Source organism: Onychostruthus taczanowskii, unplaced genomic scaffold (assembly GCF_017590055.1).
Source record: "Onychostruthus taczanowskii isolate IOZ18803 unplaced genomic scaffold, ASM1759005v1 scaffold27, whole genome shotgun sequence".
Taxonomy (NCBI): domain Eukaryota; kingdom Metazoa; phylum Chordata; class Aves; order Passeriformes; family Passeridae; genus Onychostruthus; species Onychostruthus taczanowskii.
In genome coordinates this window covers 5,721,159-5,748,952 of record NW_024500017.1, presented here as the reverse complement: position 1 = coordinate 5,748,952, position 27,794 = coordinate 5,721,159, and the positions used below count along the sequence as shown (strand labels likewise).

The 27,794-nt window shown below is 42.2% G+C and overlaps 3 protein-coding genes across 8 annotated transcripts; 1 reads left to right on the top strand and 2 right to left on the bottom strand.

Moving 5' to 3' along the window:
* Window positions 1-31: 31 nt before the first annotated feature.
* Window positions 32-3,879, bottom strand: NDUFB9 (NADH:ubiquinone oxidoreductase subunit B9). Its single transcript, XM_041407625.1, has 4 exons — window positions 3,730-3,879; window positions 3,403-3,595; window positions 1,260-1,373; window positions 32-275 (listed from the first exon to the last, which is right to left on the bottom strand). Exons 1-4 carry the CDS (start codon window positions 3,813-3,815, stop codon window positions 144-146), a joined length of 525 nt encoding a protein of 174 aa, XP_041263559.1. The 5' UTR covers window positions 3,816-3,879; the 3' UTR covers window positions 32-143.
* Window positions 3,800-26,563, top strand: TATDN1 (TatD DNase domain containing 1). Of its 6 annotated transcripts, none has more exons than XM_041407619.1 (13): window positions 3,800-3,932; window positions 5,270-5,335; window positions 5,918-5,967; window positions 8,337-8,400; window positions 9,591-9,734; window positions 9,836-9,878; window positions 13,529-13,614; window positions 13,720-13,760; window positions 15,087-15,163; window positions 15,832-15,902; window positions 16,770-16,896; window positions 23,482-23,604; window positions 24,682-26,563. In XM_041407619.1, the coding sequence occupies exons 1-12, from the start codon at window positions 3,854-3,856 to the stop codon at window positions 23,600-23,602; spliced, it is 969 nt and encodes a 322-aa protein (XP_041263553.1). In that variant the 5' UTR covers window positions 3,800-3,853; the 3' UTR covers window positions 23,603-23,604; window positions 24,682-26,563. The 6 variants fall into 6 exon arrangements, with proteins under 6 accessions (XP_041263553.1, XP_041263557.1, XP_041263555.1 ...); XM_041407623.1 differs by having other exon boundaries at window positions 23,494-23,604; window positions 25,501-25,525; XM_041407621.1 differs by having other exon boundaries at window positions 25,440-25,455.
* On the bottom strand, window positions 20,466-27,794 carry RNF139 (ring finger protein 139). Its single transcript, XM_041407618.1, has 2 exons — window positions 27,443-27,794; window positions 20,466-22,516 (listed from the first exon to the last, which is right to left on the bottom strand). The coding sequence occupies exons 1-2, from the start codon at window positions 27,621-27,623 to the stop codon at window positions 20,706-20,708; spliced, it is 1,992 nt and encodes a 663-aa protein (XP_041263552.1). The 5' UTR covers window positions 27,624-27,794; the 3' UTR covers window positions 20,466-20,705.

Sequence of the window (27,794 nt, the reverse complement as noted above, 5' to 3'; positions counted from 1 at the left end):
CGTGTCAGAGAAGAGCAGTGTGCCAGAAAAACACCTTTTCTTTTACTTTATTTGGCTTTATTCTATTACTTTGAGGAACAAGTGGTCATTGAGGTGCCACCTGCCTGCAGCACAGACTGCTGCCATTCACACCCACGGTGCTCTCACATGGGCTGCTCACGAGGTCGAGTGACATGGTGCCACCACATGGGGGGCAGATGCCCCTCCTTACGAGCTGGAGGCAAAGCTTCAGTTTTTGGACCATCAGCTGGCGTTTCTTCTTGTAACTGCTTAACCTAGAAGACAAGACACAGAACTGCTTTAGCACATTAACACACATTCCCATTTTCAGTGCCCAGACAATGAGCAGAACGAAGAACCACTGGTTCTTCTCTATTTCCACAGAGAAGAACCAGTGGTAACATCTTTGGGTGACAGGTTTCATGTTTCCCAACTTTAACTTCCACTCAGTAATCACTGCAGGCTCTTACTACCTAATGAAAAACGGAATTTCTAGGAGCAAGAAGTGATTTACAAGAGAAATTTCACTTTAAAGGTCATTATTTCCACATAGTTCATGTCTACCATTACTCTGTGAAACAGGCTGAATTGTGCTGCTTTGGAAGCTGACAGATAATTCCAAGTCTGGACAAAGTTTCCCTGCAGTCAGTGAGTAGGAGACTTCTGTTCCTGCGTCACCAGCACCCCTCACATGCTTTCAATACCTGTTTCTTGAAGCAGCACAAGCGCTGGCTGCGCCTGTGTCAGTTCCACTCAGAGTGCCACGTTCCATAGAATCCAACTGAATCAAAGGACTGTTCTAAGAACACCAACTTCTTCCAACCCTCTCTCAGTTCAGGGTGGCCACAAATTAATCTCCATGCCCAGCTGATGACCACTGCAGCACATCACATTCAAAGCTATAACCAGAAAGTGTCAGAGCTCCACAGCAGCAGCAGAGGAATTCTCTGGTTGTTAGTCTCCTTTCATCCCACTTTGGATTTTTTTTCTTTCCCCACAAAACTGCTATAACAGCTCTTACTAGCTGACACAAGGCTGCAGGTTCAACTTTAACTTCAAATTCCCTTCACAACCCTCCAGAAGCTGTAACAAAAGTGTAGACATTTTAGGTTGTTCCACAGTGACGGAGACCCCAGCACTGGAGAGTCTCACTGAGACTACTGTAGTAGACATTCAGTGATTTTTCCAAGAACACATCTGTGCCACACAGGATACTTGTGTGCTAAAGAGACTTTCCTTTGCATAGAGCAAGCACTGACCTCTCTTTCCCAGCTTTCCTGCTGCAGCTTCTTCCACTGCTCTCGTTTGGCAAAGTAATCAGGATACATTGCCTTCTCAGAAGGGTGCCAGAAATCCAAGGCCCATTCAGGAAGCTGTTGAAGAAAAATATGATTTGAAATACTATTTTTTATATATGAAATCACACTTGTACACACATGCAGAAGAATGAAACACAAAGGCTAAAGGCAGTCTTACTTCCTAGGGTTTTTTTTTTCCATTTTGAAGTATTACATAAAAACACCATTTAGGAGCTGCCTGACTATCTCAAGGCACATGGCAGAAGTCAGAATTTTTCACACATTATCCTGACCCACAGAAAGACATCACAGTGACTTACATAAATCACAGCATTCCAAAACAAGTCCCAGATCATCTCAGTTTACTCTAAACTTTTCAAAATAATTCCATCTGGTGGAGGAGAAGATCTGATTTCTTCCCTTCCTCCTCTCAAAGGCAGCAGGTTAGAGGAATCCTTCTCTCCAACTACTGATTTATTTTACTTGACAAAGACACAACATTACAGCTCATTTCTGCTTATCTACAACTACTAAGAAATGAGCAGTTTCTTAGGCCTTTAAGATCTTGAGAATGGTCTGACCTCTAAGACCTCCTGACAAGGGAAAAGCCCAAAATTTAGAATTTTGCAGCAATTAAAAAAACCCAAATTGCTTACATTTTAAAGAGAGGAACACTGATTAAAAAACAAAATTCCACCAAAACTCCCAATGAAAAAAAAAAAAAAGAAAGAAGTTGCTCCAGTACCATCATACACTTAGTGATATTCACACTTTTCCTGCTGTGATTCTCATCACAGAACAAACCTTTGACTGAATGGAAATAGCACAGCTGCTGAAGTAAATATCCACCCACAGCAAGCTCCAATTAAAACCACCAATCAGCCTGAGTTCTAAAAACTACATTTTGTAGCAGCATCCACAACAGACAGTCACTGATACACAAATGAGCCAAAGCCTTGTGGCATCCATTTTGTTAAAACAGTTTTAGCCCATCAAACTGGGAAAGGAAAGCATAACCCAGTCTGTGTTTCTGTATGAAGACTGATATTGACCATCCAGTGCTCAGCTGCCTTTTTTTCTGTCCAGATTCTCTGTCACTATTATCTCTACTACTACTCAGGCCCTTGACCTTGGCACAAGTTTAAATAACTTCTCTTTTCACTCACATATTCTTTATTCTGCCCCTGATAAATCTATGTCATATTTTTCTTTTTCCATGGCTTAATATGCAAAAAGATCTGACCACATCCAGTCTTGTGCCAGCACTTTTTTCAAATTCGTGAGGAAATGGATGCATGCAGTCTCTAGGTCAGTATTAACTTCTAATGCATTAAAAAGATTATGTCAATAAAGCAAAGTACCTGTGTTTTAATATGGAACCTTTGCTCCTAAATAAAACAATCCTGATGGTTAATACCTGTAAAAGTGCCTTAAAGAGTTTAAACATAAGGTTTTTATATCCAGGCAGTGCTTCTCTCACACAGCAGCACACAAACTGCACAATCTGGCACTGCAGCATATGAAGGGAAACGGTAACTTGTACCATGACTCAAATGCTGGAAGAACCATAGGACTGAGTGAAGGGAAGTCCCCGACAGCCAAGGTGACACCCGACCTGACCAGAGGAACCGAGGCTGTGCTCGGGAGGCAGCAGAGCTCCCTGGGCGCTGTTCACTTCCCCAGCTCAGCTCCAGCCCTTTCCTGTGCCAGCCTGACCCGCCACAGGGCGGACTGCGCTTGGCAAAAGAGCAGATAATTATCCCCGGGGAAAAAAAAAAAACAAACAAAAAACCAAAAGAACAAGCAAAAAAAAAAAAAAAAAAAAAAAAAAAACCAAAAGAACAAGGAGCAGTGTTCAAACTAATCAAGAAACTCCATTTCCAAGGACCAGAGCAGCTCCTCCCACACAAGCACCAAGATGTTCACAGAGAGTGAAATGACACTGCCGAGCCAAGCGACACGGAACACGCTCAAAGCGAGCGCAGAACTCCCAGCATGAGCGGCACCCCACCTTGTACACCTCGCATCTCCCGGCACCTCACCTTGTACACCTCGCATCTCCCGGCACCCCACCTTGTGCACCTCGCATCTCCCGGCACCTCACCTTGTACATCTCGTATCGCTCGTAGGCAACGCCCCCGGGGGAGTCGGCGAAGACGTACGGCTGCGGGTGCTGGCTGGCCCAGAACTCCTCCTCGCCGGCCTTCAGCAGCTCGGTGGCTTTCACCATATCGTTCACATTCTTGTTCTTATCGAACCGGTCCCTCAGGAGGCAGGCGAAGTAGCGGTACTTGTCTCTACGGACAGAGGTCATGCACGGTGAAGAGGAAAACAACCACACCCCCCACCGCAGGCTCAGCCAAGCGCGGGGCTGAGCGCCCCGATGTGAGGGCGGCCAGCGCTCCCCCCTCCCAGCTCTCCTCGCCCTCACCGATGGATGCACCAGGACTCGAGGTGCCGCAGGGATTTCTTGTACAGCCGCAGCACCTTCTGCTGGTGCGTCAGGTACGCGGCCATGGCGCTGGGCTCCACGGGCCCTCCCCTCCGCGCGGGGGATGCCGGGAGGGCGGCGCGGCCTCGCCCGCTCTCCGCCGAGCGGGCCCGGAGCCGCCATGAGCCGCGCCAAGTTCATCGGTGAGGGGGCAGCGGGGAGGGCGGATGGTTTCTGTCCCCGGGTCTTCGACCCCGACCCCGGCCCTCTCCCCTCGCCCGGTGCCGGGCTGAGGCGGCCGCCGCTGCTGCCGCACTCCGTGAGGGGCCGCGCGCAGCGGACGGGGCTTCGGGCTGTGCTGTGGTAGGGCTTGTCGCAGCCCTTCATCCAGTGCTTGTTGCCTCCTGCTCCAACCCCTTACCCAGGGTTTGTCCCAGTCCCTCAGGCTTATTACAATCTCTTAGGTTTTCCCAGCACCTCTGCCAGAGCTTGTCACTTCCCGCCCCAGTCCCTGCTTGTCGCCTCCTGCGGTCCCTCTCGGTGTCCCGGTGTCCCGAGGTTCGGCGGCCCTGGAGCCCCTGGGAAGCCTTTGGGAATGTTTGTGCTGTGTCTGGGCCTTGGCGCTGCTGCTCCTCGGTTACCCCCCAGCTCGGGGACTCGGCCGCCCTTCGTTCCCTGTCCCGCCTTGGTGCATTAGTCGTGTTTGTTTCTGATTGCATGGAACTGGCTTGGGTGAAAATGTAAGCATTTTTGGAAATTGCACGGAAAGCGTGTAAATAACTTCAAAAGGTCGGTTCATGTGGACGCTCTACGTGTTGCAGCGCAGATTAATATTTCCCTGGAAAATTTCCGTTCCCGCTAGACTCCCCTGGGAAGCGCTGGCACTGCAAGAGGTGGCTGTTCTGGAGCCGGTGTTCAGGCCGCGGCTGCGAGGCTGCAGCGCTGGGAGCCGGGCCGGGCCGGGTTGGGTTGGGCTGGGCCGGGCCGGGTTGGGTTGGGTTGGGTTGGGCTGGGCTGGGCCCGGCTGCTCCAGCCGCTACCTGCATTGCAGGTGTCCTGTCAGTGCCCTGTCAGTGCTGCCGGCGTTTGGGATAGCCCAGGGATGGCACTAGGAGGGAGAACAGGCAGCTCTTAGGAGGCATTCTGCTCCTGCTGCTCCCACCCGTGGGAGGCTGTATGGGAGATGCTGCATTTTCCCTTCTTTAATGCTTCTTTGCATTAATGTGTGTTTTCGTGTGAGAAGCAGATTTGCTTGCAATAAAAAGCATGTGTGTGTTCACTTTGGTGGTTATGAGGGTATGTATAATGCACTCACAGATAGTCTGAAGTTGCGCAGAGGGAAAAGTTTAATTTTTCTGTCACTTCCAGTAAGGAGTAAGTTTTCAAGTTTTACAAGTAAGCTTATGCTTAAACATTTTATTACTTACTAATGTGCTGGTTCAGGGTTTAGATAGGGTTTCTATTGTCTACCCTAGCTGATTAATATTCAGAGTATGCAGAACAGCTATAACGTCTAATTTCTATCTTTGGTTTTCCACAGATATTGGTATTAACCTGACAGATCCTATGTTCAGAGGAATCTACAGGGGAACACAGAAACATCAAGGTACATATTTCTTTGTATCTGCTGGAAGACAGGATCCCTTTTGCTGAATTAGAAGCCTCTTGCATGTCAGAACATGATGTTAGTGTTTCTTTCTTCTCCTTATGTACTTCGGCTTAAAAAAGAAAGCCTGACTAAATAAGTTGTACACCCTAACCAAAATGCATTGTCTTAATTGCTTTTTACATGCAGGTAACTCTGCTTCTGGAGCAAAATGGACAATTGCTAATCTACTTAGGATTGCATTGAAAAACTGATATGAGAGTTATGAACAGTGGTCTGTCAAAGTATTGCATTCCTGAATCACAGTTACTCATTATAATGTGGGGCTTTTTGCTCTTGTGACCTTTAGATATGGATGTAAAAGCAGAGAGCCTTCTAAAGTATGTGGAAAAACTTCTACTGACTTCTTGGATTTAAATTGGATCTCTAGTTACTGCACTTTGTTATTGTCTTATAAAGATTAATTAAGTGTGGTTTAAAGATTTAATTATAAAAATTTTGACTGCATGAAAATTGAAAAGTAGTTAAACTATGCTGTAAAACCTCAAGTTCAGTTTATGACATTTTTATGAACTTTTGCAGATGACCTTCTGGATGTAATAGAGAGAGCAGTCAAAGTTGGCATTAAAAAGGTAATTTCTTATAATGAAATGGCATTAAAATTTTAAGCTGCTTTCCAATATTTGGTTTTTTAGTGCTCTTCCACTAAAACAATGTTTTGGCACTTGAACAGAAAATGCAGTAACTTCCTTCAGTAGCACCACACAAAAGTGTTCTGTGCAGAGCATGGTCTTTCCATTTGCACAGATCATTATTGAAGCTGGTTGTTGGAATTCAGTGATATTGTAGGTGATGTGGATGTGGAAGTTATTTTGTACCGTTTCAACAGAAAGATATTCTCCTTTGACCTGCTGCAGTGAAGTGGTACATAATTTTCCATGTTGTATTATAGGCAACCATTCCTTTTCCTTATGTTCTGTGTGGCTCTTTAGAGAGTAAATCCTATGAGGAGCAGCTGTGGGGGCTGGGAGTTGTTTAACTGGGAGAAAAGGAGGCTCACAGGAGACCTTATCACTTACAACTCCTGAAAGGAAGCTGTAGCCAGGTGGGGGTCAGTCTCTTTTCCCAGGCAAGAAGTGGCAGGAGAAGAGGACATGACCTCAGGCTCTGCCAGGGGAGGTTCAGGTTGGACATCGAGGAAGAATTTCTTCCTGGAAAGGGTGGTCAGGCACTGGAACAGGCTGCTCAGGGGAGTGGTGGTAATCTTCCCATGGAAGTGTTCAAGAAACTACTGGATGTGGCACTCAGTGCTCTGGTTTAGTTGACAAGGTGGCAGTGATCAGTCAGAGGTGGAACTCAGTCATCTTGGAGGTCTTTTCCAACCTTAATGATTCTATGATTCTTAATCAACAATTTCTGCTGAAAATCAAACTCTTCTGATTGAGGTTTTCAGCTATTTCTATGTGTAAAGGAAATTGGAAACTGCAGAAGAGCTGGGAGTGCCCACAAACTCTTACAGTTGAGATATCTGCATGTTTGCTGGTAAATACTGGCTTACATGTATTAAAACAACACCATTATGAGAGAATTTATAACTCTGAACTTGAAATTGGTGTTTCCAGCAGTGCATCACATCCCATAGTTTAGCCTGTCTCCCTTTCTCTGTAAACTTTCAGCATAGAATAAATTTTTGACAAAAATATGAATTACCATAGAATACAGTGCATACTGTCACAAACTGTTCCACTGCACTACTAAGGCTACCAGATTAGAAATAAAGAAGTAAACACTCCTGTAGCAGAGAAGCAGGCATCTTGGGAGTTTGTTGAAAAACTCATCTGAAAAGAGTGGGAAATGCACTGGGAAGCAACAAAAGCAAACTTGTGATGGAGAACTTACCTCGCTGCAGCAAGTTCAGGAGTGAGGTCACGTTTATATGTGCTGTATAAGTGCTATTTAATTTTTATACCACCCTCTGAAAATAAGTGGCGTTTTTAAAAATTTTATCATCAAAAACAGATTAGCTGCATAAGTTTCTCAAGATGCACAGCTGATTGAGAAATGTTGTTCAGGTGTTCCTCCCCTTAGCTGTTCTCAGTCTTGCTACTGGCCTGTACAGTGTCAGAAGCCTGTTCAATCACACATTGTTCCTGCTTGCCTAGAACCTTAATCTGCTGATAGAAAGTACTTTTATTTTTCTGTATAGCTGCTGCTTTATGGTAATTTTTTGGTGAAGTTTTGCTCTCTGTCGTGTATGCACTGAGCCATTTTCAGCTTAACATTTTTCAGTGATGTCTTTGGGAAGTGCCTGTCTGTCTGTCATGAGTGCCCTGGCAATGTGGGAATGTTTGAGCTGGTGCTGACAGAGCCTGCTGGATAGCACCTGCAGGGAGAAGAGTTGCCCAAAACCACTATAGACATGGCTGTTACAACCTAGGGTGAAATGTTCTGCAAGTGGTGGTTCAAAAAGTACACTGTAGGCAACAATTCTCACGTGATAACTTTAAGGTAAAAATAAAAGATCAGAGATGGGAGTTTTAAATTTGTAATCCCAGCTCTGATACAGACTCATTTTTTGGTTTAAATACTTATTCCTGTCTTGTTTTGGGTCTTTGGGAGTCTACTTTCCCCAGCTGTAGGACAGGGAAAATATTTTTAAGTATCAATTCTTGAGTGCAAATACAGTCTTCAGTCATTGTGTGAGGAAACTAATATTGCTGCAAATTGAACTATTCTATTCCTCCAGTGATTCAAATGCTTAGCATACAAGATACTTGATTAAGGGGAAAAAAATCATATTTTGGAGCCTACTGTATTTACTAGCTCCTGAGGACCATTGAGATTTATTGCAGATTTATGAAATCTTGTTATATGTATATGTATTAGTAATTGTATTCTGTTGTTCTCTGTCAAGATCCTTCCTTGTATCTGAGTGTTTTCTTAAACATTCTGTTTGATGTTCAAAGAACACCCACACTGACAATACTTTTCTTGTTTCAAGTTTTTGATTACAGGTGGGAGTCTAGAAGATAGTAAAGATGCATTGCAGCTGGCACAGACAAATGGTATTTTCACTTTAAATTTACATTCAGTCAAAAATATAACCTTCTCTGCTCTCAGAATTGAGTTTAAAAGGATCTGCCTCAGAGGTGTTTGCAGACTCTCAGATTAAAATCAGAAATTACATTTCAGAGTGGGATGAATGCATAGTGTATGAGTTTGTGTGTTGCTCTTTAGATCCCTGATGTTGGGAGGAATCACTCTTTTCCTGCATGTTCTATTTCTAAATAAAAATAAAAATTATAGAAAATTTCTGGAATAAAAATATTAATACAAGTTTCTGTTCTAGAAGTAGGATAGTGTTTACATGTCGTGAAATATATGGGGTTTGTTGGCTTTTTGTTTGTTTTTTACTCACCAACCCCTTTGACAGATGATCAAGAGAGGTATCTTTCTTTTGATCATTCCTCTGGCTTTTCCTTTCTTTCTGTGAAAGGAGAATGGCTCTTCTTTTTTCTTTAGGCAGATTTCATAATTACTTAAATATGTATTTGAACTAAAACGCATTATAAAGTACTGTTTGCTAACAGAAACCCTAAATAATTTTGGTTTGAATGAACTCAAGGAGATAATTTGGTCCAACCCAGTTTGCCTCCCCACTCAGGCAGGGCTGGCTTGAGCATTAGGGCAAGTTGCTCAGGGCCTTACCTGTTCTTTCCCTTTCTCAGTGCTTTTACACTTAGCAGAAATGTTAGTATTGGCATGGTAATCTGGATCAGATACTTGGGTGAATCAGGCAGATGTGAGCTCTGAAATTCTCTAACAGCTTATGCAGGGACACACGAGGAAAATACTCTCTGCAGTTCCTACAGCTGGGATAACCTGATGCACTTTGAACAATATGAATTTCTAAATGATCTCAAGAGGTCTCATCCAGCCCCAGAATTGCATGATTTATTGGGAGCTGCTCCACCAGAACAGATCAGCTCTAAGCTGCAGTTTTGGAGTACACCAAATAACGTGTACTAAAAGAAGATGCGTGCACGTGCCCCCACTGGAGATACTGTCTGACATTTTTAAGGCAGAAAATGTCTGTCTAATGAAAATACCACTAAGATAAATATGGTCAAAGGGAGTTTTCTTTTAAAATTGTGACCAAGAAAAAAAACCTCCAGAGGCAGATATTGTCTATACCTTAAACAAATTTTTTTTTTTTTTTTTTCCCTTAAAACCTTCTAATACTCTCTTGTTTTAGATATGTTTTTCAGTACAGTTGGTTGTCATCCTACTCGCTGTGGAGAATTTGAGCAGAGTAGCCCTGAACAGTATTTATCTGAATTAAAAAATCTGATTGAAAAAAATAGGACAAAGGTAATAGCAGTTGGAGAATGTGGCTTAGGTAAGTGTTCTCTTACTACTTCAATTTTTTTTTTTTTTAGACATATACTAAAAAAAAAATCCTAAAATACTAAATGGGATTTTTGTTCTTTCTGTTTGTAGATTTCGATAGATTAGAATTTTGCCCAAAGGACATCCAACTCAAGTAAGAAACTTTTGATGACTGTGAATTAGCTTGTAGCAATTTACAGTAGAGTTTTCTATCTTGTGTTCTGTCACATCTGGCCCTAAAATTTGCAGGGTTGGGCCCAGAGGTTTTTTGGGCAGAAATGGGAATTTAAAGAAATATGCCTACATTCAAGTAGTGCAATGTGCTAAACTTTGCTACCTCCCTGGTGTTGACTTATGTCAACATGTCTTTTTCTGTAAAACTGACCAGAAATTGTGGATTTCTGGGTGTGAGAGATGTTAATTCTTGCTAATAGTTAAGAGCTCTAAGAGAATTATGGGAAAAAACCCATAAATGCAGTGTGTGAAAGAATTGGGTTGTTAAGTGAAAGGCGTGAGGACGGGAGCAGAACTATCAAAAGCATATGTAAAAAGCACTGATAAAAGTAATGGGTAAAAAAGAGCTTTTAGTAAGGAAGGTGTTGGCTGGGAGCAGATAAATGGGAGCTGATGGTGAAGGTGATCTCAGGAGGTGCAGCATAGATGGGAATGCAAAGAAGCCACCACAGCCCCTGCAATCAGCCTGCATTATTCAGTTGAGAACGTCTCTCTGCAGGGGGAACTGATTGAAAGATACAGGTGATAAATTCAAATAAGATGAGTGATTAATGAATTACATTTGCATGTTACTGTTTTGAGTAAATTAGTCACTGGGGGGCAGTGGTTGGTTGTGTTTTTTCTAATTGCTGCATATCAGCAATAGGAGGATTCTTCATAATGCTACAGACCGACAGTGAGATACTCAGCAAAGGGGGCAGGACTTTTTGTCCTGGTAGAATTCAATGTACGTGAAGTTCAGCAAAGCACACCTTAGAGCATAATCTGTTTCTTTTCTGTGGCAAACTAAAATACTGATGGAGTATCATATTTTAAGATCCTTAACTGCCTTGATGTCAGAGAGAGAAAAAATATATCTCTCATTTCCTTGTCCAATGGACTGCAGCTGAAGAGCTGTAGTGACTTCTAATTGGATGCACTGTAATTGAGTTGTAAGGAAAGAGATGACAGGCCTGGTCAGTGAGCTAAACAGAGCAAGGCAGAGCGTGGAATGCACGGAGCCAGTTCGCTGGTTTTCAGCTGCTCAGGAGTTCAGGTGCAGCAGTCCTGGGGAGGGCTGGCATGCAGCTGCACAGTTCCCCCACAGAAGAGCAGTATGTTTGTTTCCCAGCAAATATCAGAGCATGACCTCTGTTTCATTTAGTACTTAATCTACATTTTTCTGGTTAGTTATGCTGTATTTTCTTTTGGATAATTTTCACCTGTACATTATTTTTGATGCTTTTTTTCAGTATAAAAGTTAATAAGAATCTAATAAAGGTGAAATTTCTTTGCTGTGGTGTTCCTAAGAACTTTTTATTTCAAAAATCTTCCCCATTCTCAGAACTTTTCCAAGAGAAAGCAGTGATTTGAATGGTAGTAAGATGAAGGTATAGCCTTCATATTATGGTGAAAGCTGTGTTATAAATGCCCTGGTAAGCATATAGAAGTTTCACATCTGCTGTACTATGGGAGGGGTCTGCATAATCACAATATCCCATGCACCATTACTCAAATTAATTCAGAAGTGTTTGTCTGGAGATCTACCTCAGCAAGGTCAGTTTGCTTTAGCTCCTTTAGTGTCTTCATCCTCTAGCATTTGAATGTGATGGTCAAAACTAAGCTTGCTCAAAGGAACAGGTTGTTCCTTAAGCACTGGAACTCATCAGGGTTGGCTTCCTACTGAGTTACTTTTTTATTATTCCAGTCACTATATGTCTGGTTTCATTTTCTTCATGCTTTTCCAGGGGTCGGGATTTAAATTTTTTTTTTAATTATTATTTTTGTCTTTTCAATAACTGCCCCATCCACCTCCCCTTTCTCTTAGACAGGCCAAGGAACAACTTCAGTTGGGCTTTGTTGTTGCTAGGAATGGAAGAAACTTGAGTTATAATTCCATTTGCAGGGGCACTAAACTTTGTACTTTCAAGGGCTCTACCCTAATCAAAATTAGATGGAAATTGGCCAGTAGGTTACTTAGGGAGTTTACTTGCAGTTCGGTCTCTGAAACCTCTTTCCCATATGAAATAAGTATTCTGTTAGAAGAAAACTGACACCAAAAATCAAGCAATTGTAGCTATTTAACCACAAGAGCAATCATGAGTTGCAATTAATGTATATTTAGTCATACAAGCTAAACTAAGCATGATATCTAGACAAAGAAGATTCAAAGTAGGTGTAATTCATTCTCATGAATTTTCATGTCAGTTTTCAAGGTTACAGCTGATTTGTTTAACCTGTTTTATCGCAAAGATTTGCACTGATTAAAAGGGAAGGTAACTTTGATCTGAGAAATATCAACTTGTAATATACAGAAAATAGTGAAAATGACATTAAATTAAATGGCCAGTTGCATATTTGTTTAGGGTCAGTTTTTTGGGTTGTTTTTTTTAGGGAAATGTAGATCAATCTAATGGTTTGCTGGCACTTTCCCCTGATTGATAAGTGACTCATGTGCAGCAGTGTGTGATCACTGGAGTTTTCCTTTGAAATGAGTATGATAACTGATGGTGGGAATTTCCCAGTGCCCTGGACTGTGTTTTAACAGCAGCACCTCAAGAAATCCAGTATGTGCCTAGAGCCCCAGCCTGCTGGGATGGACAGTGTTCTCCTGCTTCACCCAAGTAGTAACATCATCTTTCAAACAGCGTGAGGACACTGAGTCACCCACGCACTGCTGGCCTTCTGCCATGCTTAAGTTCTTCTGCTGTGTTCCCTGGGTGGAGCAGGGCAACAGAGATGTGGAATGGTAATTGCAGAGCTCGCTGCTAATGACAAGCACAGGTTAGTTCAGTGCTAAGTTGTTTCCTTTGACAATTGCACTGGGGAGCCTGGCTACCTTCTTACCTTCCTTCTCCCCACATTCCAGTGTCTCTTCACAGGGTGGGGCCTCCCTGTTACCACCCCATCAAGAGCAGCTCTGAGGAGTACAAAGTTGGAGAGGGAAAAGTAAGGATGCAGGAACACAGAGGGAGGGAGGGAGAACACGTAAAGACAATAGGCAGAAGTATGATGTCAATCTGGTATTTGTTTCACCCCAGGAGAGTGGATTGTTACTCACAGGTCAGCAGCTCTGATGCAGTTTGGCCACTGGAGGCTGTAGAAGCCTGCACAGTGCTCCCCTGCTCGCCCTCATTGTTTTTATGAGGGCTTCTTGAAATAGTAGCCTCTGTCATCTTCGCTCTTCCATTCCTGACATTTCAGAACTTTGTGGAAAGAACAGTCAGTTCCTCTTCCATTAAAAAGAAATAAATTAAAAAAATTAACTCCAGCACCCACACTACGCAAGAGTATGTGCTCTGCATGTATACATATACATTCTGCAGTATTCTGCTTACAGATTATGCAGTTCTGACGCTCTTAGCCACTTACCTGGTACCTTACTATGGTCTTCAAGCATAATCATAGCTGTGGCAATACACATGGGAAAGAGGTTATTTTAAATCCTTGCACAAATAAGAACTTCTGCATGGCAAATCCATTAATTCTGTCTTTAGCTCTGGAGGACAGAAGCTTGGGTAAAAAATCTTTTACTGTCTTTATTTGTTCTTAACACTGAGTTTCTCTTTAAAGGTGAATTTTATTTTACAGGTATTTTGAAAAACAATTTGACTTATCAGAACAGATGCAGCTGCCCATGTTTCTGCACTGTAGAAATGCACATGCTGAATTTTTAGGTGGGTTTTGTTTGAGAATTTAATATTTAGAGCAAATTCTGAATATAAAAATATGCTATATTCATCTGTTATAAAGCTGTTTTATGTTTTTATTTCATTTCCTAGACATAATGAGAAGAAACAGAGATAGAGTTGTAGGAGGGGTGGTAAGTATGGACTTCAGTGTAGCATTCATTTTTCCATGCATGTGTGTGAATATTGTTGCTTAATATGCAATTTCTTGTTTGTCATGGAATCTGCGCAGGCTTCCTGTTACATCATTTAAGCTGTTATTAATTAGTACATTTTCCAGTCCCTTTTACTATTTTTATTTTCATTGCTTATTTGGCAGGATTTTTGCAAGGTAAGAAGATAGGCTGAGAAAAAGCTCTGCAGCTGATGTGAACAGTTGTTCTTGGCTTGCCAGCAGGGACAGTCTAAGCACCTCCTAATTGACATTGGCCTTTTCCCAACTCCTCAGTGGCTGTAGCTGCAATGCATTCAGACCACAGACAATTTACATGCATGTTCCCAGTGGAAGCCATAACTTCAGACATTTGCTTCTGACGTTGGACATCGTTTTCAAATTAGATCCAGATGGAACTTTTGATTACTTTGTCTTTAGATATTCAGATCACATCTTTTAATTCTAAAGTCTAACAGGAAAAGCTTCGGGTGAAAAGGGAAGTCCAGGAATGCTTTTTCAGGTTTCCATTATGACTGAATTTTTCAAAAGTAATAAATGCTTGTGATTTTAGCATGAGACCACACCTCCTACGAGAATATTGCAGTCTCCAGGTTTGTCCTTTGTTCCCACAAAACCCTCCCCATGCTCAGTGCTTTGCATGTGTAATGTCCTATGTAGTGCTGTGAAGGCTCTCCTTCCTTCTTCCCTTTTTTCCTGCACAGCCCAGAAAGAGGGGGGAAAGGAGCAGGCATCTTCTGCAACTGCCTGTCCCTGTCACAGCACAGGGAAGCAGCGCAGTCTCTTTGCTCCACTCAGGCTGAGAAGATGCAGTTCCCAGCTGCATTACACTTGTGTAACTTGTGACCCTCCACTTTCCTCTCTGGAATGACCAAGTGGACTGTCTTGCTAGTTCCAGTGGACTAACACCTGTGGAGAATAGAATACTGCTCTTATGGGTGGCCCTGACAGTGCCGTGAAGGGAATACTGAGGAAAGAATCTAAAAATTCAGCATGCACAGGATTGCTTCCTGAGTATGATCTCCCAGTCACCACTTACAGGGAGTTCCAGGGCCAACATATTTTTCACTGTTGAAGTGTGGTAACCATTTCTAGTGCAGCATTCAGGTGACTTCAGCCTGAACTTTGCTCAAATTCAGAATCAACTGAGCCATGTCCCATCTTGATGTTTGTAATGATGTGTAATGCATACTGTTGAAGGTATTTGATGCTAATAAAAGGTAATACATACTTTGGAATGATTGGAGTTTTATTAAAAGTGCATTTGTATTATATTTATATGTTCTAGGTACATTCTTTTGATGGCACAAAGGAACAAGCAGCAGCTCTAATAGATTTGGATCTTTATATCGGAATAAATGGCTGGTAAGTTCTTTACAAGAAATACAACTGCTTTAAAATGGCAGCTGTAGTGAACTCATTGCTTTCTTTTAAACAATGAGGTCAGGTTTTCAAAGCTCACTAGACCCTTCATCATCTGACAGATTTAGAATTGCTCACATTAGTTTGTTAGCCATCAAAGCTCTTGCAGCTTGGTGAGCTAATCAACGTCCACTCTACTGCCCTCAGGACAATCCTTGTTTGTAATTAAGTAAGGTTGTTGAGCATGGAAAGATTCCTTCTGAGGAGCATTTAAAAAACAGCCTGACCTTAAGTTGCCTGTCAAATGCTGGTGTAATGCAAATGTAACCTGAGTGCCTCATCTCCTGGTTATGCAGTTTGGATTCTCAGCAGTCACCTGGCCAAGTGCCAGCCAGCACCACTTTGTAAGGTACAGAGGCTGTCACCAGGCAAGCAAGGGCAGCCAAAGGGGTTCTGCAGCTTACTGGGGTGAGATGGCTTCTCCCACTAACTCCAAATTTGTTGTTTTCTGCACAGTTTTAATTTACAGGCATTATTGTTAAAGAAGGAAGCAAATTTAATTAACAAAATTATTTAGGAAGCTGCCTTTGCTACAAAACACTTTAATAGGCAGAGTAATTACTTTAATATGCTTTTTATGGGTTTTTTTAACCAAACTCTAAATTTTCTAGTTCACTGAAAACAGAAGCCAACTTGGAAACAATGAAATCAATTCCTAGTGAACGATTAATGATAGAGACTGGTAAGATTTTACATCTTGGTCAGTTTGTGACAATGGGCAATGAGACATACTGGTGTAGCAATCACAAAGCAGAATCAAGACCTAAAGAATTCAGAACAATGGCTGTTTTCTTACTTGAGAAAGCAATTTACAGAACTACTCCTTTCCAGCCTTCTGCTGGAAGGAATAAGCTGCTGTGTCAGTTCCTGACATTGCAGGGGAAGATGAAAAGGACAAATTGACAACTTGGATTTTTTAATGTACCAGAATCCTGCTTAAGTATCTTTTAAAATGTAGCTTGCTGGAGATGTGCCAAGCACAGGGTAATGGCTATGAGTTAGCCACTGGCAGCAGTAATGGCATTTGGAAACAACTGCTCTTTAAATGGAATAGGTGGAAGAATGTGTGAATTCCCCTCTTAGCCCACTGACCAGGGATGTCGTGTTTTCTTTTTTCATGTTCGGTTATCAACTGACAGTTACAAACACAGTATTTATTTTAATTTCTGACTCTTGAGAAAGGAAAATTGCAAACTGCTAAATCCTCAAATTTATTTGCACGTGAAGTACAGACCGGTTATACAGGAAGTTTCTGTGCAACACATGCAGTGTATCTGGCTGTCGTTGTCATGTCAGAGGAAATTAGCGTTATGTATTATTACTGCTGATCTTTTCAAGTGTAAAATCCTGAAGATAATGGTATAAAAATCCAAGATGTTAAATAGTCTCAGATCTCTTAAATTTCCTTTTGAGCTGGAGGTCACTGTTGCTGGAAGGAGATTGCAGGAGCTTTTGTCTGTAGAAGTAGTTGATCAAACTATCTCATGCTACTCTGAAACTTGCATTCCTGAAAATTGCACTGCTAATTCTTTTATTCAAATTAAACTAGATGCACCTTGGTGTGGAGTGAAAAATACTCATGCTGGATCAAAATACATTAAAACTACATTTCCTACGAAAAAGAAATGGGAAAAAGGGCACTGCTTGAAGGACAGAAATGAACCCTGCCATATAATGTAAGTGTACCACTGCACTCTTATTTTAAATACTTCAACTCTGACATGAAAAAAACCAGAAAAATCCCAGTTCACTAGTAATGTAGAAAATAGAAATTAATTCTAAATGTACTGAAACTTGTGCAAGGTTTTGCTTTATAGGTTGTGGAAAAAATGAGACATCTTAATTTTCCTATGCTAGCTATTGTGTATGTACAATGCTCCCTGAAAGTGAAACCAGTACCGTTTTTATTTTTTCACTGGATGTACTGTAGAAGAGGTTAAACCCTCTGGAGTAACCTGACTTGAATATTCATTTCACTCACTTGTTGTTCAGGTAATATTTAAAACTGATCCAGCCTTGGGGATCAGGGGACAGTCCCACAGGTGGGACAGTGCTGAGGCACCGCCAGTGCCTGTGGCACTGCTGCTGTCACAGGCCTGTGACATGAACTGCCACAACATGCATTTTGTCAGGGATGTTTCTTCCTTCTGCTGTTGTACTTCACAGAATCTGATTCTGTGAAATTCAGATATGAATGACAGCAGCCAAGATACAGAGTAGTAAAAGAAAACTCCAGCGGCTTATGAACAGAATTGGTAAGCACAGACACAGTTTTCTGCCTCCTTTCCACACAGTTCCTCACAGAAGTGTGAAAAGCAGCAAAATGTGTAATTGTTTTAGTGAAAATATTTAGTTATCTGCATTAAATACCATTAATAGATGAAATACTGAATTTTCAGGATTCCCTGTCTAGATTTTGAAATACTGCTCAGGATAGTACTAAAGATCCAGGTATGCAGTAAAGTGTCTAAACAAGAATTCATTTGAGAAGTGAAGGGAATTCTGATGCTTTTTGAGACATGAAGGAACTTGGAAAACTGCTGATGATGTGAATGCACAGTTTAAGCTTACACGGTGACATCTCCTAGTGTTCAGATGTACTCAATGCAATTAGGCCAATTGCAATACTCGTTGAAAATATATATTTTTTTTTTTTTAAGTGAAGAGGACACATTAGCACAAAAGGGTTGCTTCAGTATTTTAAGACTTTCTAGGATTAGTCCATGATTTTGGAGTGGGGGAAGAGATCAGTAGAAAACACTCTTCTGATCACAAGTGAAGGGCCTCTACTGTTACTGTTTCAACCAAGCCGTATGTCAACAACACCCCCACTTATTTTCTGCTGCCTTGGTTGTAGTTTACAGAAATGTTTCAGAAACCCCCAAACTGGAAATGCACAGTCTGTTCTGCATAGATGCAGAGTGCACAGATGCACTCAAGATCATTACCCAAATGCTGCGCTTTGGCTTTTGCCTTCTTTTATGAAAAAAAAGTATTGTTTGGCTCAACCTTTGAAATTATTACCCAGTAATGTTCAGTATAAGCATTTGAATTTCTAGAACCTTTTAAACCTTAAGAAAAATGAAGAATGGTAACTGATAATTGGTATTTTGTGACTTCTTAAGTAGCAAAATCTGGTGTGAGGGAATGTTTCTCAGTCCACAAAGTGTCTTTAATGTTTCTGGTATATATACAGTTTAATGCAGCACAGTTGGCAGGAGGAATTTTCCATTTGTCTGTTTTTGGTGGTGCTACACACCTTTCAGTTTTGACAGTGGTATTTCTGCTTCATATATATATATATATTTAGAACTACTCCCCTTGGAAGCTATGTTTTTAAAAGTTTAGCCACAAGAGAATTCTCTTTTCTCCTTCAGCAGTTTCACACACACAGTGTTACAGTAACATACAGCCTTCTACTGCATCCAAGTGAGGAGAGAGAAGTAAGCCCTAAGTCTTCTTGGGTGAAATTCTTTGGCATTTGTTACTTACTTCTATGTAGGCCTGATCTCACTCCATCTGGAATATCCTCTTAAATCAAGAAGCTGTTTGGCTAATTCTGCATCTAGGAAAATATTTGCAGTAAAGTAATTATTAAGAGCAACTTCTCCTATGCTGTCTTTCACAAAAAGAAGTTTAGCAGTTGCCTCAGCTTAGAGGCAAAATCCAAAGCTCACCAAACCTTACCACCAAGCTTAAGCTTCTTACTCTCCAAAGTGAAGTTTGAAGTTTTTTTGTTGCTACTGGAAAAATCAAAGTATGACACATCTCTGGAAGGATACAGAATATTATTTTTTTTTTTTTTAAAGAATGACTGATTGATACAAAATCAAGAAAGCAATTTCAGAGAAAAGGTTGTGGCTTTGTTTTAATCATGTTCATCCCATTTCTTTTGCCTCCTCTTCCTGGCTTGTATCAAGGCCCTGAGCCTTTTGAAATTGCTCATTTAATATTTACTGCAAATACCTGGCCACATTAATCACAATTAAGCTAAAGAATGGGGAAGTAGGAGTAAGTTACTTTGGCAGTACTGTGCTCTGATAAAGCTGTGTCTGGAATTTAAGATTTACTGTAGACCAGTCTATTCACAGTACAGCTTTAGCCTTGACAGGCTAATGAATTTTTCTTTGAAAAATGAAGATCATTGATAAAGACACCCACAAAATGACACTTCCTTCAAAACAGAAAGCTGTTTAATTACCTCCAAACAAGAGTCAAAAGACCAAAGAGGAATCTGTACCAGTAAGCAAACCAGTGTTCAGTGGAAAGGAAATGGCAGTTAGTAACTTTAAAGTGAAGCTATTTGCATATCTGAGCACCCTGCCCTATTGCTCTTAGTGTAGGTTTTTATTCCAGCTTAATCTTAGTGAGTTGTACATACACATGCAGCAATCTGAAGTACATTCTGAAGTACTGGGTTTCAGTCTTCTAATATAAATCTTTCTTTTTTAGTCAAATACTGGAAATAATGGCGGCAGTAAGAGAAGATGACCCACTTGAGTTGGCCAATACTCTATATAACAACACCATTAAAGTCTTCTTTCCAAATATGTAAAGTTGTTTTTCTTACATTTATTCAGCACAACTTCAGTAAAGATATTGCAAAAATTTAAAGATATTGCAAAAATCATCATTCCTGCAAGTTCTAATCAATGGAAGCCAATGTGTAGTGGGTTTGGGGTTTTCTCTGGTACAAGATTAAAGCTGCTTTTGAAAAGGTGGTCTGCATTTGTGCAGTTTCTCAGCCCTGTTCCCCTTTCATCAAGATTCAGGATCCACTTCAAGGCCAGGCCATGCCTGTAACTCCAGTTAGCAGTGGAGGCACAGGATGAGCACCAGGCTGCTGCACTCACATGTAAAGCACTTCAAGCTACTGCTGGCAGTTCAGGAGGGTTGGACACGTCCATGGCATGCGCTTTGCTGCTTCACCAGAAAGCTGAGCACTGTCGCCTTTTGTTCCACATACGCAAATGCTATAGCATTAAGTCTAACAACCTAATTTTTTTTTTCTTTTTAAAAACACAACTCACTAGTTTTTTGCAGTAAAGCTCTGCTAATACTGAATTTGTAAGTAAAGCTGCTTTGGCTCAGGCTTTCATTTTCCGAGTTGACCGGCTGAACAGTCTGTTTTCACCAGTATTTTTCATTTGCGTCCAGAAGACATTGATTGGGGATTACTGGTATACAGTCTTTGGCACAGCATTATCACTACATCAATTAAAGAGTGTTTTTCCAACCATCTTAAAAACGTGAAAACATTTTATTCCATGTACAATAATGTACATAATTTTAAGGTGGTCATGAAAGAGACCAGCAAAAATTAGAGGTATATTTACAGTAGCACACACCACAGTAAACAACCACCATTCACAGACTCAACATTGAGATACTGCTGTTGTGCTTAAGTACAATAACTACAAAGTGATACTTTTATTCTGTTGGAGTCAATCTTGAACAAATACCTCACGGCTTAGTAAGGGACACCCTAATCACCAAGAGAGTTAGAGTCAACATTAAGAGTCTCATTCAAGTGCTGTGCCACACAGTCTCCATCTTCCTCATCGCTATCTGAACTGTCATTATCTTCATTTAATTCATTTTCAGCATCAGCAGCTTCTTCTGCAACCCGTACAGGATTTTCATTTGGTGCTACAAACCCGTTGTTGTTAGAGATATTGGCATTTTCTTTGTCCTCAATATACACTTTCTGATGGCACATCGGGCACGTGTCCTGAATGTACAGCCACTTCCGAAGACAAAGTGCGTGGAAATAATGGTTGCATGGAGTAATGCGCGCAGAGGTGGTGAACTCGTGGTAGCAGATTGCACAGACATCATCAATTTCATGTAACCGAGCTCCTTTCACCTCTGGAAGCGAGTTGATTTTCTTCACAGCAGTGCGGCGGTTTATAAAAGTCTTCCAGCCATTCTTGGCTTGCAGGTAGATGTTGAAGTACGCGTGCAGACACATCATGCAAGCACGAATCTTGCTTCCCGATTCAAAAACCATAGTGTAAGCTCCATTTCCAAACATGATTACTCCAAATATAAACTCAATAATATTACCAGTTGAGCGAACGTAATAGACATAATCGTCAAGTTTTTCCCATAGCACATTATAGTAGCCATCAATCATAAACAATATATAAACAGTGATAGAAACTATTACTTTTAGGCAAAGCTCTACACAGAACGCTGTGACTGCAAAAAGCCAAGTATTTAGTGCATAGTGGTGCCAGAGGATGTAACTGAGCAGAACTGGAAGAACGAAAAGGCAAGCGGAGACGAACAGTACAGGAAAGTGTCTGCGGAACGATGACACATGGGAGGCACTGAGAGACATCAGCACGGGGTCTGTCATTCCATGGATAAAATGCAGGACTGCGGTCAACAAAAGGCACATGTTTCGACTCAGGCGAACTAATCGTTCCTCTGGTTTCAGTCCACTTAAACCAGTCTGCAGAGCCAAAATGAAAAACAAGACGGGTGCTACAAACCCAAGCCTTTTGTCATCCTCATCAGTTGACCCAATGAAGGCCAGGATACCAAGTCCCAAATAATGCGCTATTGAGGAAATGACGGCACTCATGCCCAATACAGTTAAAGTAGAGTCACACCCACTTATGATCAGGCTGCAAATCAGTTCCCAACAGTTATCCCACGATATCAAGAAGAATTTTTCTTCCGTGTTGTTTTCAGCCATCTTTACTACATAAGTTAATACCACAGCTTGTGCGGTAAGTCTTGTCAGCCAAAAGACACGCAGTACAGCTGGAAACCGAATCCTTTTCCATGTATCTTCCATCAATAGCTGTAATCCATAAATACGATACATGTGCCTCACCAGCAGATAAACGTATCGTACCGAATAATAGAACCACTTAATTTTTGTAGCTAAAATGGCTGTGGTATTTAGTGTCAGAACTAGGCCTGAAATAAAAACAAGTACTTGCCGGACATTTAAAGGTAATTCAACAACCAAGCCAATTACAGGAATCAGTATATCCAGGATGATGAGTTGAGAGTATATGGATTGCATGTTTAGCAAGGTAACATATCCAATTCCAAAGGTAAGCTGAAGGATGGAAAGTGCCATCCATAGCGAAGGTCCTTTATGTGGGAAAATCTGAATTCCGAATGCAGCTGTGTTGTAGGCACTGTAGAAGTTTATGTGCAAAGCAGCATAGTAATTCACCAACACTGAAGTTGCAGCCAGCAGAAACGCTGAGGCGATCATGTAGAACTTGAAAAGTGCTCGCTGTTGTAAGACCAGAACAACGCTGGATACAAAGACACCTAAAACCAGATTGAAATCATTTAGTTCTCAGCAGAAGTTCAACAACAGATTTTAACCTATAGCTCTGGAGCTACATTTATATATTGTATCACTTCCCCATTATTCGCCTGTAACTTTGCATTACCAGTGGTGCCCTTTTCAGAGGACAGGCAAGAGGACGAGTTAATCTCTGAATTTAACATCTGTGCACTACAGCTGTGATGCAAAGCCACTGCAAGCCCTAAATCACAACTACTATGAAGTCTGTTGCAGTTTTAGACTAGAACAGTGACAACTCCCAGCCTTTCAGCCTCAGTCCTGAAATCCAAAGGTAGACGAGTTCTAAAAATAAACAAAAAAAACCCAACAGATAAAGCATCACCTTTATAAGCAAAACTAAGAAAGAATAAATGAGTAAGATTTAGTAAGTCCCCTAATTCCCTTGCACTCAACTATAGCTGTCCACGTTAGAGTACTAAAGATAAGTAACCAAAACACTTAGTTAAACTCTTTAATGGGAAAATAGTGAAAAATTGCTGTAGTTTGCTGTGGGGAAGGCAGTTCTATTTCCCTTCAGTTTGCTTTTATTTCTGGTGAGAGTGGTGATAAAGGTCACATGAGGAAGACCTTCCACAGTATACAGCTTTTGTGCACAGAATCCAAAACCGCACCAATTGCCTCTTTGCCAATGCCAGTGCAAACTTGTCTGTCTTGTTAGAAGTCAGATTTAGTCCTTGAAATTCCTGTTTGCTAACCTCTCCCTCATACTGACCGTGACCACATCTTGACCATGCCTGGGACGTCTGCACCTTCCTGTAAGAAATCCTATCAGAGCAACTGCAGCATTGGGAGTTTGGGGTTACATGCCCCTGCAGTAAACTTCTGTAGTCTAATTTGTTAATTCCATCACTACATAGGTAAGGGGTCTGCCCTAAGAGGTGTTAAATTAAATGGCAATTAGCACCTGATTAATTTCCTTAAACAGTTTCTTTTTCAGGAAACACACTGCCTTTGTTTTGGACTTCTCAATCAGCATCCACTCCATGCAACTGCTTTCTCATCCAAACCAGTTTGGAGACATTTCGATCTCTACAACTTATATTTGATTGTAAGTTGCTTTCAATCTTTGTATTAAAACTAATGAAATCAAGAGTAATCCTCTTTCTGCTGGAGGACAGTGTTGGTCTTTTCTGACAATTGTAGTTTAGGCTGTTCTAAATCCACCATAAACAAGTGTTTTAAAAAAAAATTAAGCCATAGCCTCTTGATCATGAGAATATAATCTTTGTAATAGACATACAAAAATATACAAAAAAAGGAAAAACTACCTTCACATCCTGGAGGATTGAGAGGGGGGAGGACCAACACAAATCAACTGCAAAAGGCAGGCTACAAATAAAGTTATGAATTTGCCTGAATAATAGTTCTTGCCAGTAACACTGGCTGATACAAACATATTCCACTTAATTAATCATTAACCTGGTAATCTTGTGAAGTGGACTGAGGAAAAGCCTCTATCAGTTTTCAGAAAGGCCCTTGCCTCGTAGCTCAGTTCTTCCAGCCTGAATATTGGTTCTATGCAGCACTTTCTACAAAATAAGCTTGACAGTTGCCTTGTCATTTTAACCACCACAAACATCTTTAGGAAAGCCAATACTGCTGATGAGTTTGTAGCCTTTGTCTTTTCTCAGAAGGCAGAGAAAAGGCTCACATGTCTGTACAAGGTCGTTATTTATGTAATTCTGATCATTTGAGCCAAAGGAGATGCATTGTGCAGTAAGCAGGCTGCTCTGAAACACGCCTTAACAAAACCTATTTTTGTGCCTTGCAGTGGCAGTAACAGGCCTGTATTTAGATACTGCAGGTCATCTTAAAACACTGACGTTTCACATGCAAGACACATCTCTAAAAACAGTACAACAGTGAGTCAATAGAGCTCGTCCTACTGGTTCCTCTGAAGAGGCACTAACAAAAAGTACACCAAGTCTCTGTTAAGACATATTGGGAAAAGTCAAGAGTCACCATAAGAGGTAACAGATCTCAGAAGGGACAGTGAGCACTCCTTTCCCCCATCTCCATTTATGTCACTTAGTCCATCGCAACACAAGAAAACTTTGCCCTACCCTGTGGCCATCCCCATTTGCCCTTCAAAACAGTAAGTATTTTTACATTTTCCCTCTGCTAGGAAGTGCTGCAGTTCCTCCTTTGATAAGGTTTGTCTCTCTAGTCGTCTTTACTATTTCTACCTGTGCCACCCTATTGCCAGCTGTCCCAGGACGGCCTCCAAACACAGCACTGAACCAAACCACGCTGCACTTACTTTTAAAATAATTTCTTGTGTTACAATGAATGTCTCTGTCTCATTTTTTTCCTTTAAATCCTGAAAATTTTCAGTATCTTTATAGCAGCCCACCACTTAGGATTCGACTTTCAGCCATGTGCAGGGGACAATCACTTTTACACATCAGCACTTCATTCATGTGGAACTGCCAAACTATTTTTCCGTAGCTCCAGTCATTCTGTTTACTTCCACATCTTTCTGCAGACTCAAGTATTTATAGAACCCTTCTAAAACTCAGTGTCCTCACTGAGGAGGGACTGCTGTCTGAGGTGACAGTCACACACTCCTGGGGGTGGTGGTTCTGCTGGAATTGAGATACTTAAACCCAGTGCAAAGATACAAAAGGTAAACATTGTGCTGGGGACAAAGCAAGGTTAACCAAAAACATGAAAGAAAACGTGCTCCAGCTGTGGAAGTTGGTTCTGTGCCATGCATAAGTGTATTTACTTGAGTAGAGAGTGATGGAAGAATCAGACCAAGGAATCCTGCTGTAAAAGTTTGTAACACCCACGCAGATCTCTATTAGCATTCCTGAAGAGTTGTACTCCCAGAATATTTCAGAACTGTTTAACATCACCTCCAAAAATCATCAATCTCTCCAGAGCTTCAATCTTTGTGTCTGGTGAACAGATTGTCCATTTATGCTGTGCTATTGTGCTACAGGGAAAGTCTGGATCAGTACTTCAAAGTCTGCAAATGGTAAGTAAAAGGACATTTTCCCACTATTTAAATACAAAATAATACAAAATAACTAGATCACTTTCCTAACAGCAGCAAAAACCCAACCCTGTAATCCTTAAATTCAGATGACAAAAAAACATGCAAAAGCACTCTGTTGTCTGAACCACGTGGAAGCTGTTTTAAGATCATCTTTAGGTGCCTACATTTTAATTTCAATTTTGGAAAGCCAAGAACCACCAACCCCTTTTCTAAATGTTCAAGATAAGTTTCTTGGCATAAAACATTCCTAAAGCTTTTTTTGCAGAAGGCAAAAATTACCCACTTCTTCCCCCAACCCCTTCCAGAGAAGCGTTCATATAAATGCAAACCTCAAAAGTGGCTTAATCTGTTAATCCCAGTACCATACACTTAAGGGACATCATTGAACAACGCATCCACCACTCATTTACACAGGTGGGATTAATTTTGACATTCCTCTTGCAGCATCTGGATCATGTGATGAAGGGCTCCTAAAATTAAGTTGGTGAGGCACTGCAATGTAATCTTTTTAAAAAGGAATTATCACTCTTAGCAATTCCATCAGTGTTCAACAAAAGGTCAAGAAAATGGGAAGCAGGGGGGAGGAACCCCTGCTCCCCATCCTGGAGCACTCCATACCCGTGGCACAGGAGGCAACTTGGGGCCTCCTCAGCATCACTTCACACGTGAGCACGGACTCCCCCTGGCACCCTTAACCAAAGTAATAATAAACATAAAACATATAATAAATGTAAAAAAATCAAAATAAAATGCCTGCTGCGTTTTATTACCTCCTCCCTTCGCTCTGCTCTCCTGCTCTCTTGCTATAGGTTATTGTTTACTTTTTCCCCCTCTGCTCCTCGAATTGTGTGATGCAGTCACACCACACTTCTCACTCTGCACATTTCCTTTAACTCTCTCTTCTCTGCTTCCTGCCCCAAAAGCTGTACCACCTATTTCCTTCCTGTTTTTCTTCTACTATAAACGTCAAATAAAATCCATCTCTCTCGGGCCTGCAAAAAAAAAAAAAACAAATAAAACCGAAACAACAATTTGATTTGTTTTGTGTTCTCCTTCCTGCCTCACGATCGCCAGCTCCAAAAAAAAAAAAAAACCAAATAAAACCGAAACAACAAATTGATTTGTTTTGTGTTCTCCTTCCTTCCTCACGATCGCCAGCTCCAAAATGTGACACACAGCAAAGTATCACCTGTACAGCAGTTCACTGAGCCACTGAACGGGACTCCCACTGAGCCGAGGCTCTGTAAGAACCCAAGTTAACGATATTGGAAACAGTATCACCTAGTTATACCACTGACTTTCATCCATCATGGGAAGAAAAAAAAAAGCTTGAAAATAACCATTGGCAAGTTTCAAGAGGCTTCTCTTTCCTCTGGGAACCAAATTCCCGGCACTTCTGAACTGCTGTTGCTAAAATAAGGCTTTAACAGCGTATTTCAGGAAGACATCACGCTATCCAAAAGGTTTAAAAAACCACATGAAAACCCTGTACCCACTAAGCCACATTCTTCCGCCTTGGAAGCCCCCAGAGTAGGAGGGGGGGTCGCAGCCCCGAGCCCTCGGCGGGTCCTTGCACCGCTCCGGCGGCAGGAGGAGGCGGAAGGAGACGGGGAGATAGACCGGGGGGGTGAACCGGGCCCAGAGCGGGGCACGAGGGGGCGAGGTGATGATCCAGCCCGGGCGGCCGAGCAGGGGCTCGGCGGTGGCAGAGAAGAGCCGGTGGGGACGGGAATCGGGGACGAGGGAAGGGGAGAGACGGGCCGCGGCAGCAGCAGCAGCCGGGCGGCGGGTGAGGGGCGGGGAGCAGCGGCGGCCGCGGCTGTGAGCGGGGCCGGCGGGGCTCGGTCCGTGTCTCTCGGGAGGGGAGGAAGGGAAGGTGTCTCACCCAGCAGCCGCAGCAGCGCGCCCAGCAGCGCGGCGCTCACGGAGCCGCCCGGCAGCGGGGCCGAGTTGAAGATGGCGTCGATGAGGAACAGGCTCGGCACCCGCAGCGCGACCTCCAGCCCGGCCCGCAGCCGCGGGCCCAGCCGCAGCTGGGGCAGCCGCGGAGGGCCCGGGGCCGCCATGCCCTGCGCGGGGGGGCAGGCGGGCCGCCTCTCTCCGCCGCTGGAGGAGCGGAGGGGGCGGGAGCGAAGGAAGGGAGGGCTGAAGGGAGGGAGGGCGGCCGGGAGCCGCTACCGCCCCGCGCCCGCCGCCCGGCGCGCCCGGCTCTCCCGCGCCGCCGCCTCCATGTTCCT

Excerpts from the sequence above, each read along its gene's own strand:
- RNF139 (XM_041407618.1), bottom strand. The coding sequence starts at position 27,623 with ATGGCGGCCCCGGGCCCTCCGCGGCTGCCCCAGCTGCGGCTGGGCCCG. Across the intron at positions 22,517-27,442 it reads CGCGCTGCTGCGGCTGCTGG|GTGTCTTTGTATCCAGCGTT; the intron begins GTGAGACACCTT and ends ATCTGGTTTTAG.
- TATDN1 (XM_041407619.1), top strand. The coding sequence starts at position 3,854 with ATGCCGGGAGGGCGGCGCGGCCTCGCCCGCTCTCCGCCGAGCGGGCCC. Across the intron at positions 3,933-5,269 it reads GAGCCGCGCCAAGTTCATCG|ATATTGGTATTAACCTGACA; the intron begins GTGAGGGGGCAG and ends GGTTTTCCACAG. Across the intron at positions 15,903-16,769 it reads ACGATTAATGATAGAGACTG|ATGCACCTTGGTGTGGAGTG; the intron begins GTAAGATTTTAC and ends AAATTAAACTAG.
- NDUFB9 (XM_041407625.1), bottom strand. The coding sequence starts at position 3,815 with ATGGCCGCGTACCTGACGCACCAGCAGAAGGTGCTGCGGCTGTACAAG. Across the intron at positions 3,596-3,729 it reads GAGTCCTGGTGCATCCATCG|AGACAAGTACCGCTACTTCG; the intron begins GTGAGGGCGAGG and ends CTCTGTCCGTAG. Across the intron at positions 276-1,259 it reads AGGAAAGCTGGGAAAGAGAG|GTTAAGCAGTTACAAGAAGA; the intron begins GTCAGTGCTTGC and ends CTTGTCTTCTAG.